This window comes from Homarus americanus, unplaced genomic scaffold, assembly GCF_018991925.1.
Source record: "Homarus americanus isolate GMGI-L3 unplaced genomic scaffold, GMGI_Hamer_2.0 scaffold39464, whole genome shotgun sequence".
In the NCBI taxonomy this organism is placed as follows: domain Eukaryota; kingdom Metazoa; phylum Arthropoda; class Malacostraca; order Decapoda; family Nephropidae; genus Homarus; species Homarus americanus.
In genome coordinates, this window is record NW_024746598.1 from 9,519 (window position 1) to 26,608 (window position 17,090).

The window sequence follows — 17,090 nt, forward strand, 5'->3', positions numbered from 1 at the left end:
ACAGAATGTCACGACCACCAGCCAAGAAACGATGTCATACAAATGAAGAGGATATTAGAGAATTTAAAGAATACTGGACTGAAAAATTTGGCATGATTAAGAAAGATAATAAAGCATTATGCATTTTATGTTCTGAATCAGTTGTTTGTAGGACTTCTTCTGTGAAGAGACATTTTGAAACTGTTCATAAAAACTTAAGTAACGTAACTGAGCAAGAACGAAGAGAATTAATTTCTTGTGAAATGATCAAGACAAAAAAACAGTCTGATGTTTTGATGAAATTTATTTCAGGTAGGCTAAGTTCCAACTTAGTTGCTGCTGGTTTTGAGGTTTCAAAAGTTATTGCCCAACATGGAAAGCCACTCAGTGATGGGGAGTATATTAAAGAAGCATGGCTAGAATGTGCTCCTTTCCTTTTTGATAACCTTTCAGAAAAGGACAAGATTATTCAGCGCATTAAAGATTTGTCTGTGAGTAGAAAAACAGTTAAGGATAGGATACTTAAGATGGAAATGAATACAACTGACCAATTAACAAAGGATTTAGCTTCATGTAAGTTCTTTTCTATTTGTGTTGATGAAAGCACAGATATTACATCATCAGCTAGGCTAGCAATTTTTTCTCGATTTTGTAGGGATGATGAGGTATGCGAAGAGATGATTAACCTTGTAACACTACCTGAGCGTACCACTGGGGCTGACATATGTAAAGCAGTTGTGAACGAATTATCTATTCGACAAATTGACATTTCAAAAGTAGTATCCGTCACAACAGATGGTGCACCCAGTATGATTGGTAAGGAAGCAGGATTTGTAAATCTGTTTGCAAAACATGTTGGTCATCAGCTGATAGGTTTTCATTGCATCATACATGAGGAGGCTTTATGTGCTAAAGCTGGTCTAAGGGAACTTCAAGAAGTGATGCAAACAGTCACCAAGGTTGTTAATTATATTTCTGCACGTGCCTTAAATAAAAGACAATTTCGGAATTTATTGAATGAGGTGGATTCGGTGTACAAAGGACTAACAATGTACAACAATGTTCGTTGGCTTAGTCGAGGATTTGTTTTGAAACGATTTGTTGAATGCATGGATGAGATAAATCTCTTTCTGATTAACCAACAAATGTCTTATAAAGAAATGTCTGACATCGTGTGAGTTTGTAAACTAATGTTTTTTGCAGATTTATGTGAACATTTAAATGACTTAAATGTTAAATTACAAGGCTCTGGTAAGACACTTGATGTTATGTTTGATTACATAAAGGCATTTGAAATGAAACTAGGAGTTTTTAAGAGGGATGTAGATAGTGAAAGATTTAGATACTTTCCAAACCTAAAGAAATACATCAATGATCTCACAAAGGATGACAAAACAGACTGCCAGTGTCTTCAGAAGCTATTTGTAAACATCATTGAGTCAACTGTTGAGCAGTTCTCAACAAGATTTGCTAGGTTCAGAGAATTAGAAGAGACTGCAAAATTCATTAAGTTTCCAGACAGTATAAAACTGGATGAACTAAACTTGCAGAAGTTTTCATGGATAGATATGGATGATTTTGAAATGCAATTGATTGAATTTCAAACTAGCTCAATTTGGAGGCAGAAATTTGTTGAGCTTAGAGCTGACTTGGAAAGTATTGAAAAGGATCGATTAGAGAAGGGAGTAAGAGAGAGAAATGCCGAAAACGAGGTACTGAGGACTTGGAATACTATTCCAGAAACTTTTGTCTGTTTAAAAAAACTTGCAACAACATTACTATCCATTTTTTCATCTACATATTCTTGTGAATCATTGTTCTCAGTGATGAACTCTGTTAAGTCTCATAATAGAAGTAGCCTTACTGATGAAACTAGTAGCGCATGTATATCTCTCAAGGTTACAAAATATAAACCGGATATAAATTATCTATCATCAGGGATGCAGCAGCAGAAGTCTCATTGATTCTAAATAAAGAAAAGGTTCACAATTATTCGTTCTCTAATTTTCATTTGATGTATTCTGTTAAAAATATTAAGGATTCCCTTTTGTTTAATATAATACAGTGTGTATTTTTGTAGGTAAAATAACTTTTATATTTTCTCTGTGGTTTTTATGCATCATTCATAAAGGATTAAGAATCAATAAAAGAATATCTTTAGTTTTATATCCTTTTATTGTGTTTTAGTCGAGTAAATCGATATTGAGCTTGGTATTGTAATGTACTGAAAAAAGTTTACAAAAACTAATGGCTGAATGATCTGATAAACAAATCAAAAATATTGTTTACTCTTTTGCTGATGCTAAAAATAACGTCTTTAAATTGTGTGGATGTATATGACAACTAGATTTAACACTGAAATGCTAATATAAAACATCCACGCTAACAACAGGGAAGAACAACCACTAAGTAAAAATTCTGTCACTAATTTTTACATTCATTCAATATCCCATGATTTATAAAATCACTCTTACAAAACTCTCTGATTTTACCACCCCGGTGTGATTTCTGATTATTTGAAAAGGTTCTCCCATTACGTAAAAGATACCAAATAATATGTGACCCGGAAACTTTGGTTGGCACCAGAGAAAATTTTGTATCAAAGATTTGGTCGATTTTGGCACACACACTCAAAAAGGTTGCCCACCCCTGGTCTAGGTTTATACATGCTTCGGTGAATGCTATTATATCGAATTTTTCAGTACATTTCAACGCCCTGATTTCATCTAATTTGTTTCTCTTACTTCTACTGTTTACGTAGTAGACATTTAAGTTAGTCGTGTTCTGAGTCCTCTCTTTGTCGCGTTTACGTTAACTCCCTTCCTAATTTAGTTTTGTTATAATTCCTAGCACTATTTCCCTGTAACGGTTCACTTTCTTTACCCACTCCCACTGTAGTTTCCTCCACCCTCGTGCTCAAGTGTTCCCCAAGCAGTTTAAAGACTTCGACATTTTTGGAACTGCCCTCTCGAGAGAGCCAGCCTGGGTTGCCACCTTATCCCGAAACAGATGTACCCCATCTCTATTATAAATGTCCCTTTTACCGTGAAAGATGTCCCAGTTGTCAATGAAGGGGACTGATATTGACTTGCAATATCTGTCAAGACGGCCGTTGACACCAACTGCCCTTGAAAACCAATCACCATCAACTCCTCTTCTAGGCAAGAAACCACATACTATCGGGATCCCTCTCCTATCTCTAACCTTTCCCAGCGCCTCCCTATACCTCTGAAAAAGTTCCTCACTCCTAACCTTTCCTATGTCGTTGTCTCCTACACTAAGACACACTACTGGCTTCGTACCCTCCCCTGACAAAACCCTATCTATCGCCTCAGCTACATGCCCTATCCCAGCCCCAGGAAAACACACTCTAGTCCTACATTTTCTAGGCCGTAGGTCCGGGCTTACAAGTACCCCTAAGTTTCTTTCACAAGTCGACTTCTCTAGGTTGATGTTGTTAAGGCTGTATACATTGACAGTATTTGTTCTTCCAATATTAAGTACGCTGCACTTGCTGGTGTTAAATTTCATTTGCCATTTTTCTGAACACTCCTGCGGTTTATTTAAATCCTACCTGAATTAATCTGCTGCCCTAATTTGGTGTCATCCGCAAACTTGTTTATGTCACTGCTGATCCCAGCATCTAGATCGTTTATGTAGATTATGAACAAGAGAGGACCCAGTACTGACCCCTGGGGAACCCCACTGGTTACACAGCCCCACTCAGATTTAACACCATCTACGCTGACCCTTTGTGTTCAATCGGTGAGCCATGATTTTATCCAATGTAAAACTTTCCCCTCGATACCATGAGCCTTAACTTTTCTCAGAAGCCTCTGATGCGGTACTCTGACAAACGCTCTGCTAAAGTCTAAGTAAATAACATCGTATTTTTTGTCATTATCTACTACTTGGAACACTTTCCTAAAAAAGTCAGCACGTTTGTTAGACAAGATTTTCCCTTTGTAAACCCATGTTGAGAGTTGTAGATTTATTTGTTTTTCTCTAAATGCGATCGGATGTTAGTTGCTATAATTGATTCAAGAAATTTCCCCATTACTGACGTCAAACTAATCGGCCGGCAATTTGACGCTGATGCTCTGTCACCCTTTTTGAATATGGGTACTACATTTGCCTGTTTCGACAAGTCTGACACAACTCCCGTATCTAATGATTTTGTAAATAAATTTAAGAGGGGGCCGCTAATCTCTTCCTTATACTCTATAATCTTTCAAAACTCGAGGGAAAATTTCATCAGGCCCTGGGGATTTTGTCTTATTTAATCTATTTATCTTCTTAAGAACATCCTCATTTCTCTGACCATGTAATGAGGACCTAAAAGCTTTCCTGCCACAACTTAACAACTTAGCTCCCTCGATCAAATTCACTGTGGAATTAGAGCATGACTGTAAATTGCCATTCCTAGACTGTCTGATACACAGAATAGGGAACACTTTTAAGTTCAGTATTTATAGAAAACCTACTAATGTGTGTTCATACATTCATTATTATTCTTCCCACCATAATAGAGTCAAACAGTCAGTATTTTCAACAATGTTTTTACGTTCTTTGAGAATTTGCAGCCCGGATTCATTGATGAGGAATATAAATATATATATATAATATTGGCTTAAACCTTAAGTACCCTAGATCTTTCATAGACAAATGCCTGAACATTACTAAGAAATCTTTTTATAGAACTTATCCCAAGCCCGCCCATGACCATAAAAATCTCTTAGTATTACCATTCACAAAAATTTCTCTGAAATTCCTTTACAACTAAAAACCTGGAACGTCAATGTGGCATTTAAAATCTCATGCACTGTTAAACAAATGCTAATCAAGAACTCCCCCAACAACACAATTGGTTGCATTTATAAAGTTCCTTGCAAGGAATGTGATATGTTTTACTGAGGCCAAACAGGTAAAGATCTTGTAACTAGACTTAAACAACATAAATATAGTGTTAGGACAGGCCAGGAATCCAATGTTCTTTTTGTTCATTTGAGGGATAACAAGCATTGCATTGACCGGGATAATGCCTCCTCAATATTACCTTGTAATTCAATTGACAGTAGGAACATCATAGAATCTAGTCTCATTAAACATACCGAAGCATTCAACATGAATTTGAGTAATGGCATGTACAAACTGGACAATTTTGTAATTAAGAAGATTTGTAACCAGGTGAGAAGGTTGGGTCACCTTACCCTCTGACCTGACTACTGACCGTTGCGGTGCTATTTAATGATTAATAGGGTCATTCTCTAATACCTGACCATTGTGGACCTGATCTCACCCTCCTCTGTGCATATACACCTTGTTTTATACTTCTCCTTAGTCTGTACCCACCCCTGAAGATGTGAATTACACGAAAGCTCTTGGTAACTTCGTGTTTTCTTCTTTCCTTGTGGTTATCAGCATATATATATATATATATATATATATATATATATATATATATATATATATATATATATATATATATATATATATATATATATATATATATATATATATATATATACATATTTATATATATATATATGCACAAAACACAAGATTACCAAGATACATGTAATCATTGTACTGTCTTGATGTGGGTTTTGTTTTTGGAATAGCCTCTTCTGCCGCTTGGTGAAACGCCTCTACCAATTGTTGATGGTGGGTTGTCTCGTCCACGGGTGCTGAAACCAGCCGGCTGTGATTTGGCGCGCCACTTAGCCAGGTGTTTCCTATAGAGTTCCCAGTCCGTGTTTTGGGTATTGTATCTCCATCTCGGCGGGGGTGGAGTGGGGGGTTTGTTCACCTTCAGTGTTGTTAGGGTGACAAAGTGGTCGCTGGTCAGCGTGGGGTGTAGCTGCCAGGAGGCCCAAGGCTGTAGTGCACTGGAGACGAAGGTTAGATCTCGCCTTCCTCCCCTAATGTGGGTGGGCTCTCCGGTATTTAGAAGGGCGATCTCGGGTGTGTCTTGAAAGGTGGTGTATAGGTGTAGGCCATCTTCATTTGTGGGCTTACCGAGCGGGCAGCTAAATGCAATTTTTCAAGAAAATCATGCAAAAGCACCAAATTTGGCATGGTAATTCTCTAATGGTTACTAGTCAAGTCTGCCTGATTGGCCATTTGAAAATCCATGATGGCGGCCATTTTTCAAGATGGCCTCCATATTGACCTTCAAAAGTTGATTTTTCTTTTAGAAATTGATGTAGTTGGTCAATCTGAATGATCTTGGTGTCGATATGTATGTTTTCAAGCATGTTCAGATGATTTTTTTTATAGTTTTAAATCCATTGTAACATTTTTATCCACATAAAATAACACTTTTAGTAAAAAAAAATAACAAAAAAGAACTTACTAAAAAAAAGTACTCACTGGTTCCTGTGATTTCTCCTGACAGTACAACTTTGTGCAGTTACTGCAGTTCACATATGTAGCTGCAAAGTGCTGTGCAGGAAAGTCCAGAGCGAAAGCATTTGCATCTCTGGTTGCAGTCTTTCTTACAGGAACATTTGGTCAGCTCCTGACAGCATGTCACAATCGGGGGAAGAGTCGTCCAACGTATCTGCCATGCCTCTCCCTTCTGCGTCCATTCCCAGTTGACAGGACTGCTGGTTTCTGGATTGGAGATTGTTGCGTGGCCCCAGATGATACCAGACTGGTAGGCAGCCCACTTTGCATGTTCTTTGAGGGCTGCCTGGGTTAGTGGAATGGAGTCATATGATCTCTGCTTGCCGGAAAAGAGATTTAGTCTTGCCTCATCTACACCAGTGGCTGCACTAGATCTGAGCACAACAAATCTTTCCAGCTTCTGCAGGTCAACATCAGCAGCTGTTGTTGGACATTGGCTGAGTTTGGTGAATGTTCCTGAAACTTCATCACAGACATTCCATGTCTGCCATGCAGATTTCTTTCCTTTCCCACCGAAGCCAGACACACTGTCACAGCCAGTGAAAGCATGAAAGTATAGGGTCCCACTAGCTTTCTTAGGCCCTATCGCAGAAACTACATCATGAACTGGAATCCATCGATAACTGGCTCCTTGGCAAAAAACAATCCACATGTTATCAAGATCAAGCTTCGGTAGTGATGGCAGTACAGATACTGCTATGACGACCACGTCAGTGTCATTGGCTTTGATGATGAGGGACTTGCTACCTTCCATTGCTGCATCCCTAGCATGCATAAATATTCGTGTGTCTGCTTCCTCATGACAACATGGAGCCACAGCTTCTAGAGACTTCTCTGTGTTGCTAATGGCATCTTCTCCCTTTGTTACAACCACCGTGCTTGTCGTCTGTGCTTCATACATTTTCTCCGCGAGAAAATGGAATAGTTCTGTCTTGTTTTTGTCATCTCGCAGAAAGCTTCTCCAGTTTTTGGGAGTCTTACTGATTCCTGTAGCTCTTCTCCTGACCCCCTATCTTCGTTTCGACCTGGCTTCAGACTTCAGACTTGACTTTTTGTACACATCAAACACTGCATCCACCCTATTGTATTTGGCATCATAGAATTCCACTTTGGGTAGGATGTCTTCTTTGGCATAGGCATCAAAAGTCTTTGAGGTGCGTGGAGGCAGTGCTGAGCCATCTATGATGATAGCATCTCCATGTGGTTCTCTCTTTGTAGCATTCACTTGTGCTTGAATAATTTCAGTCAGCTGTGACTTCTGACATGTATGAAGCTTGCCATTGTCACTGAGGGAGGCAGGAGCTGACTGGTTCTCATGCTTGACTAATTCTTGCAAGTCATACTGTCTGTTCTGACTGGAGATAAAGAGTCGCGAGAACAGCTGACAGTCATCTTTCAGTACCTTCTCCTTGGAACTGCTAATAACGTGGTCATGTTTGAAGAAGGAAGCTCTGTTTTTCTTGATTGGATGGTATTACAGACATTTACTTTAATTCTTTAGTCCCTCTAAGAATGACTGGAATTGCTCTTTTCCTCTGTCATGGTGTGTACCAACCATTTTAGCAATATCTGGATCTACAATGTTCTTTGTATCTAACACCAGAAGGTCAGATGACTCTTCTTCGAAAGGGTTACCCATCTCCTGCAGCATCTTGGAATGTGCTTCCACCTTCTCAAAGAAAGATTTCTGTGCACTCAGGGTCTGCTCATGATGTCGGCTGCTGGTGGTGGTTCCATCTTCTGTACCTGACGCAGCTTCATATCCAGCAACAAGACGACTCACTTCAGCTCCAGCCACCATCCACCTACTAAGTGCTGCTGGGTCCTCAGTCATCCCAATTGCTCCTCCATCGCCTTTAATCAATCACTGCATTGTTTTGTTCATGGGCTTGATCAATAGCAATGGCAGAGAACTCTCTTCCTGACTTGTGGACAACAAAGTTCCCCTTGGAGAACTCCCTTGCTACCTCTGGATGTTGTTGCTCAAGGCTCATCATGTCTCGAAGGTGAATTGGAAGCCATGGGGCATAATTAACATGAATAAGACAAATATGTATCTGAGAGTATCAAAAATAGAAAAAAATCATCTGAGCATGCTTGAAAACATACATATCGACACTAAGATCATTTAGACTGACCAACTACATCAATTTCTAAAAAAAAAATCATCTCTCAAAGGTCAATTTGGCAGCCATCTTGAAAAATAGCCGCCATCTTGGATTTCTAAATGGCCAATTAGGCAGATTTGAAAAGTAGCCCCTAGGGTATGATCATGCCAAATTTCATGCTTGTATCACCATTTGCACGACTTTTCCATTATCTGCTCTACTATTAGGAAGGGATGATGTGCATTGAAATCCCCTCCCATGAGTGTGGCTTGGTCAGCGGCCGAAGCGAATAATTGAGTAACCAGTGAGCCCCTTAGGTTCTTGTAGATGTTGTGGACAGTAATTTCCCGTTCTTGGAGGGTTACTTTGACGGCCTGTGTCTCAATGTTTTCTTCACATGACAAATGCTGCATGACCTCAGAGGAGGGTATGCTCGACTTGACCAAGATCATACATCCTCTTGTCGTCGCCTGCGTGAAATGCCTCCTGTTTGTCTTGTAGCCACTGAATTTGAAACAGTGGTGTTCTTGTAGGAGTGTTTCTTGTAGCAGTATAATGTCAATCTTAGAACATAACATAAGAACATAAGAAAGTGGGATACTGCAGGAGGCCGACTGGCCCATACAGGGCAGATCCCTTTCACACCCATCCCAGCACTTCCATGTGCCTATCCAACTTCGTCTTGAAGCTCCCTAGCGTCCCCGATCCTACTACAGCACTCGGTAGCCTATTCCACATATCCACAACTCTATTACCAAACCAGTGCTTGCCTATATCCTCTCTGAATCGGAATATCTAATTTAAAGCCATTTGTTCTAGTTATTTCGTTATTACTGAGCTTCAGAACATCTTCCATTTTACCCTTGTTAATCCCACTTACCCACTTGTACACCTCTATCATATCTCCCCTAACTCTACGCCTCTCTAATGAATGTAAGCCTAAGCTTTTCAGTCTTTCTTCATATGGAAGGTTTCTAATATTATGGATCATTTTTGTCATTCTTCTTTGTACTCTCTCCAAAGAATCTATGTCCATTCTATAATAAGGACACCAGAACTGAACCGCATAATCCATGTGTGGCCTCACTAATGCTAGGTAAAGTTTCAAGATAACGTCAGCAGTTCTGTTACTCACAGACCTAGATATGAACCCAAGAATCCTGTTTGCCTTGTTGCGAACGCTAATACATTGTTTTCTAGGTTTCAAGTCGTTGCTAACAAATACACCTAGATCTTTTTCACAAACTGAGTTTTCTATTTCCGTGTTACCTAGTTTATACTTAACGTTTGTATTCGTCTTCTCTATCTGTAGTACCTTGCATTTATCAGTATTAAAATTCATTTGCCAGTCTACTGACCACTCACGTAAGGTATCTAGATCTCTTTAAAGGTGTTCAAAGTCACTGTCTGAATTTATCACTCTCCCCATTTTGGTATCATCTGCAAATTTACTAATCCTACTAGTTATGCCTAAATCAAGATCATTAATGAATATAACAAACAGCAGAGGGCCTAATACAGATCCCTGGGGAACTCCGCTTTTGACCGCACCCCAGTCTGACTTTAATCCATTTATGCTGACTCTTTGTTTCCTACCAGTTAACCATGACCTAATCCATTTTAATACTGATCCACCTATTCCATGTGCTTCTACCTTCATTATCAATCTCTCATGAGGGACTCTATCGAATGCTTTACTGAAATCTAAATAAATTATATCATATGACTTATCATTATCTACCGCTTCAAATACTTCTGAGAAAAAGCTAATCAAATTTGTGAGACAAGAACGTCCCTGGGTGAACCCGTGCTGAGAAGAATGAATTAAGTTGAATGTTTCAAGGTGGCTTCTGATTTTTGTAGCAATAATTGACTCTAGCAACTTGCCTATGATTGACGTGAGACTAATGGGACGGTAATTTGATGCTATTGATTTATCACCCTTTTTGAAAATCGGAACTACATTTGCAAGTTTCCAAGCTTCTGGCACTAGGCCCGATTCTAATGACTTATTAAATATAACTGCTAATGGATTACTCAACTCATCTCTACATTCTTTTAATATTCTAGCATATACCTCGTCTGGACCAGGCGATTTATGAGGCTTTAGTTTGTTAATTACTTTAAGCACATCGTTACTAGTAATATTGATATTCATCAACATATTTTCTATACTGTCGTTATATACCTTATGAACTTCTGGAAACTGTGCTAGGTTTTCATTTGTGAATACGGAGCGAAAATGACTATTTAACGTACTACACATTTCTAACTCATCATCAGTCATTTCTCCTGTCGTAGTTTTAAGGGGACCTATTGTATCTCTAACCTTTGATTTATACAGTTGATAAAAAGCTTTGGGGTTATTTTTCGATTCGTTTGCTACCTTGATTTCATAATTTCTCTTTGCTTTCCTAATTTCTGTTTTTACCTGTCTTGTTAGGTTCTGATAGTAACCAAGTAAGTGATTTTCGCCTTTCTTAACTTTTCTATATACTCCTTTCTTTTTCCCTAGAAGATCTAAGAGTCTATTATTCATCCATTTTGGTTGGTTCCGTATCGATCTGAATTTTCTTTTAGGGATGTGTTTATTTTGGGCATTATTGATTGTCGCAATAAATTGTTCATAAGTAGCTGCTAAATTAAATTCGGGGTTATCCCGTCCTAAGTTGACAGTTTCCGGAGGTGTGGGGGGGATTAATCTTTTGACCATAGGGTCATCCCTTAGGTCTCTCCTTAAGCTACCGTAATTAGCCTTCCTAAAATCCGGGATCAAGGCCGAATTTTCCTTCTTCCTGCCATCCCATATTATGTTAAAATATATGGCTTTATGATCACTGTTTCCTAGTTCGTCTCCAATCCCAACATCTTTTACTAGATTTTCATTATTACTGAGAACTAAATCGAGGATATTATTTCCTCTAGTGGGCGAGTTTATGAATTGATATAAAAAACTATCCTGTACTACTTCTAGAAAATCTTCAGATTCATTATCGCTAAGTTGATTTTTCCAATCTATGCCTGAAAAGTTGAAATCGCCTAGAATACATACATTGTTTCCATCAGATGCCTTCTTTATTTCCTCCCATAGCAATTTACCATCGTTCCTACTCAAATTAGGTGGTCTATATATAACACCAATGACTACGGATTCACTGCCCTCACCAATCTCTACCCAAATACTTTCATTGTCGCTATTTGTTTTAATGTTTGATTTATTGCAGCTTTTTAATGACACCCTGATATACACTGCTACACCGCCACCTCTCCTTCCTACTCTGTCAAATTTAAATAGGTTATATCCTGGAATATGAAATTCTGCTAAAAAATGCTTGCTGTTTGAATTTATCCATGTTTCCGTTATTGCAATTATATCTATGTTCTCTTTACTAACAATGGCCCTGAGCTGGTCCATTTTGTTACACAGGCTTCTACTATTAGTATAATAAACACTCAATATATTTCTTCCGTTTCTATCTGTTTTACATTTATTACTTTGATGTTTGTTATTATGACTAACTATATTTTCAGCATTATCTACTTCTGTTTCACTACTTCCCAGGACCTGCTTGTTTTTTTACTCCCATTTTCCCCGACCCCTCTCTACTGGCGAAACCCCCCCTTCGGAGTGACAATTTCACGCTCAGGGATGCAGACAACGTCTTTACCCCCTCACGAGACAAGTGTACTCCGTCGCGACAGTACAGGTAGTCGTTGCCATAAAATCGTTGCCCGTCATCAATGAATGCCCAACCATTTGTCGCCCAGCTTAACGCTTCTTGCAGGAGGTGTTTGTTGTTTTTGATGCCCTGAGCATTCCATGAAGGGATGTTCAGGGTGCTGGTGTTTTCCACTACTGTTTCATCGGGGACTTCTGGTGGTCCTCGATGGATATGTTCAGGTCTGATTCCGACTAGATCAGGTTCATATCTTCTTGTTCTGTGGTGGTTTTTGCCTTCTGGGCCGTGGTTCGGTTCAGGGGAGCTGAAACGTCCAGTTTCTTTCTGGGAGCTGTCGGTATCTTTGGTTCCCTGGTGGCCTTTTTCGGTGTAGAGTATACCTTGGCTGTCACTCGTGTGGGGGCCGGCATGGTGTCCTCCACTGAGGTGGCTGGAGCTGTGGCGACTTGCCCGAGGACGCTCCCCCATGAGTATTTGGAGCTGTGTAGGCTGCATCTTGTGGCCCAGTAGTCCGGCTAGGCCGTCCGTGAAGGTTGTCAGTACCTTGGCTAGGTTTGATACGTGTATCATTCCTTCTGGTGCCTTGGTGTGTGCTTTTCTTGTCTTTTTCGTAGTTGTTGTCGTTGTCTGCTGCTTGGAGGGCTGAGGTGTGGCCGTAGGGAGGCCAGGAAACTGGGCTGCACTATGGGTGTTGACCGGTTGAGGGGGTTGGCTTTGTTGTTTTTGCCTTTGGGTTCCCCACATGAGGGTACTTGGTGGGGCTGGTGTGCAAGCGGTGGGGGCCGGTCTTGCTGCTGGTCGGTTTGCCTGGACCCTCTTTGCCTCTCAGAGCATCCAGGGTTCCAGGCGTGGTGTTTGCCCCCACAGTTGGCACATTTGGGGGCAATTTTTTTCCCCATTCTTCAATTTGGTGAGGCAGGAGTGTGTGCCGTGCTTCTGCACACAGACGGCTCAGATTTCCTTGTACGTGCACCTCGTCTGATGGTGCCCAGGTTTTGTGGGCTATGGTGCTGGGGAGTGGACCGTAGTGTGTTATGAACACTTGTTCTGTGGTGGCCTTCTTGTCGGTCACGGGAGAGCATCTCTCGGCTTATAGGATCTTCGGATGGTTCTCCAGGGGTTCAAGGGGTGGCTCCTTTGCAGGTATCCGCACTGAGAAATTGGCCAGTGGATTTTGTTTCTCCATCTCTGTGATGGCGGCATATGTCGTTTTCGTGTCCGTTTTCGATATCCGGAATTTTGGCAGTGTCGTTGGGGGCGAGCTGGTGGTGGTGATGGGTGCCTTTTGGGCTGCTTGACAGATTTCGTTTCCCGAAAAAGCACGTCGGCGTTTTTTATTTTCAACCTTCGTCCAGTTGTCGTCCTCAGTGGTGGTGGAGTTGTTGGGGGCGGTGGCAGTGGTGTGGATGGCGTTGTTCTTGGTTTTCAGGGCTTCGTGGAAGGCCCGCAGCTGGTCCGCTTTCTCTGTGCGGAGCCTGTCGTGGTTCGGGTCTTTGGGTTGGCGGTTCAGGCGGGGGTCGCGGTTAGTAGGGCGTACCCACTCCATAACCGGTGGTTAAGTGGTGTTTTCTTCTTCTTTGGGAGTTTTTCTGTTGATTAGTGGGACCCTTATGTTTGACCTGAATTAACTTGACTAGTCACGTCGCTTTTTTCTCTTAAGCTTCATTGGTGGTGGTGGAGTGCTGATTAGTGGATGTCATGTTTATGACCTGGCCTCTTTCGGTCATTGTAATTCAGTTGCCTCAGAAGATGCCTTGAATAAAGACGAAAGCTAAGGTGCTCCATTGTATCCCCTTTTTCCTGTTTGAATTTATCAAGATTATATATATATATATATATATATATATATATATATATATATATATATATATATATATACCTATATATATATATATATATATATATATATATATATATATGTACTCACCCCTGTGGATGTGAATTACAGCGCTTGGGAACTTCGTGTTTTCTTCTTTTCCTTGTGGTTATCAGCATATACCTGGTCACGCGCACCTACAGTGATTTACTTGCATATATATATATATATATATATATATATATATATATATATATATATATATATATATATATATATATATATATATATATATATATATATATATATATAACCAGTCGGAATGATAAGTCACTTGACTTGGTGACTTGGGTTTTCTTATTATAGTGGATGTTAATGCAGTGGAAACGCCCCTTGGAGAAAACCCAAAAAAGCACAAACAACATTAACTAAAAAAAGGTGTTCTCCGTGACCCGTGGAAAGATAGCACCTGTAAAATTTGACACTTCTATTCTATCCAACACTACAACCACAATCAATAATGGTACACCAACATATGCACACCTCCTAGCCTGGCTGAAGACACTACACTGGGGAACAAAAGCTGTACATGATATCAAAAATAGGTAGAAAATATATTATGCCTTATGAACACTACTACCTACACCAGAATGAGGAGCTCATCTGAAAACAGTTCCTCGTTTCTCACATCCCTTAGTGACACATAGTCATTAGGAAACAGTACGTTCAAAGTATTAAGAAATGTTGCTTAAACACATGAACAGGCCTTAAAGGCATTCAACAAAAAAATATCAATCACTGAGAAAATGGCAGAAAAAATATTAAGATATTATTAACTACACACATGGATCAATCAGAGCCTGTCTGGGGTGACACACAACTACTACAATCCTAATTGCCCAATAACCCGAAAGGTGTAACTACTAGCTTGCCAAGGAGGCCGGCATATACAAGAAACCCGAGAAAATCCCTCATGACTCATCAGGAAGACGGGGACTCTGCTGTGTTTTATCAGTAAATCCTCTTAAACTCAGGAGTCACGAATGTTTTTCTCCACCAATACCCGTAAAACATGCTCCTTAGTCTCACACATAGGTCCCGAATGCACCCGTATTTTCTTAAGGCACTAACAAGCCCTTCACAACTTTTTATAGGAAGTCTTACGTCTCATGTGTGAAAATCAACCATGAGAAGCGTTGTTCTCACACCTGGACTTGGGAAATTTTAAACACCTTACCACCCTTTCCCTTAACATGCATCACACAAGCTCAGAACACACCCACACTGGGAAGAGAAAATGTCTCTAGGTATCCATTAGACTCCTGGTCTCAGTGTATGACCGTTCATTCACTCAGACTGCCGATGAGCTCTGTCCAGCTGGGGGAAGGATTCTACTGTATTTTCCCGTTCTGTAACGAAATTTTATGACTGACCGAAGACACGTGGTGTTGTGAACCCAAGTGGAAAGAACTGAACAACCAATGCTGATGCTGGTCCCACATAGTTTAGTTGTCGGGGGCACTTGTTCACTCGAGAGGCCCCAGTTGAAACCTTCCTAACCAGTGAAAAGCCTGCTCTGATCGTTCCAATCGCGACAATCGCCAATCATCAATCATCAAATGGCAGTTTTCAAACGGCAGTAGGTTCTGCCGAAACCCTGCAATGAACTCTCTGTTAGCTATTGTTAACTTCTATCACCGCCCTATCTAAACCCTGTCTGAGATCGAATAAAGCTTACTTGCTACACTGGAAACATGTGCGCACGTAGACCAGAACACGTGAGCGTTATTCCTGCACTGATGCTCAGACCGCCCTGTCTGTTCGAGAGCTGTCGTCTAACTGAGAACCAGCCAGCCTCGTGTTTTCCCAAGGCGGTAACCTGGGCCGATGTGACATATTTTCCCGCATAACTAATAACTTTGTTGGGACACACGTAACATATTTAGACTGAGAAACGATCTACAATAATTTCAAATTTAATAAATGTCAAATAATTTCATGATTCGCGTCCATAACGATTAGGTAGAGTACATTTAATATTATATAACCCGGGTTCCAGAAGCTCTCACTACGTGCAGGAGCGCTGCCCTCGCCCCGTCCCTGTCACGTCTCTAAATATCACACCGGGCCATTGTTAGTAAAGAGAACATAGATATAATTGTAATAACGGAAACATGGATGAATTCAAACAGCAAGCATTTTTTAGCAGAATTTCATATTCCAGGATATAACCTATTTAAATTTGACAGAGTAGAAAGGAGAGGTGGCGGTGTAGCAGTGTATATCAGGGTGTCATTAAAAAGCTGCAATAAATCAAACATTAAAACAAATAGCGACAATGAAAGTATTTGGGTAGAGATTGGTGAGGGCAGTGAATCCGTAGTCATTGGTGTTATATATAGACCACCTAATTTGAGTAGGAACGATGGTAAATTGCTATGGGAGGAAATAAAGAAGGCATCTGATAGAAACAATGTATGTATTCTAGGCGATTTCAACTTTTCAGGCATAGATTGGAAAAATCAACTTAGCGATAATGAATCTGAAGATTTTCTAGAAGTAGTACAAGATAGTTTTTTATATCAATTCATAAACTCGCCCACTAGAGGAAATAATATCCTCGATTTAGTTCTCAGTAATAATGAAAATCTAGTAAAAGATGTTGGGATTGGAGACAAACTAGGAAACAGTGATCATAAAGCCATATATTTTAACATAATATGGGATGGCAGGAAGAAGGAAAATTCGGCCTTGATCCCAGATTTTAGGAAGGCTAATTGCGGTAGCTTAAGGAGAGACCTAAGGGATGACCCTATGGTCAAAAGATTAATCCCCCCCCCCACCTCCGGAAACTGTCAACTTAGGGCCGGATATAGCTTCAATTTAATTGCCAGCTACTTATGAACAATTTATTCGCGACAGTAATAATGCCCAAAATAAACATCCCTAAAAGAAAATTCAGATCGATACGGAACCAACCAAAATGGATGAATAATAGACTCTTAGATCTTCTAGGGAAAAAGAAAGGAGTATATAGAAAAGTTAAGAAAGGCGAAAATCACTAACTTGGTTACTATCAGAACCTAACAAGACAGGTAA

At 40.1% G+C, this 17,090-nt stretch overlaps 1 protein-coding gene across 1 annotated transcript; it reads left to right on the plus strand.

Moving 5' to 3' along the window:
- Nucleotides 1-242: 242 nt before the first annotated feature.
- Nucleotides 243-1,157, plus strand: LOC121879371 (general transcription factor II-I repeat domain-containing protein 2A-like). The gene has a single exon (XM_042385979.1). It carries the CDS (start codon nucleotides 243-245, stop codon nucleotides 1,155-1,157), a length of 915 nt encoding a protein of 304 aa, XP_042241913.1.
- Nucleotides 1,158-17,090: the final 15,933 nt, after the last annotated feature.

Excerpts from the sequence above, each read along its gene's own strand:
- LOC121879371 (XM_042385979.1), top strand. The coding sequence starts at position 243 with ATGATCAAGACAAAAAAACAGTCTGATGTTTTGATGAAATTTATTTCA.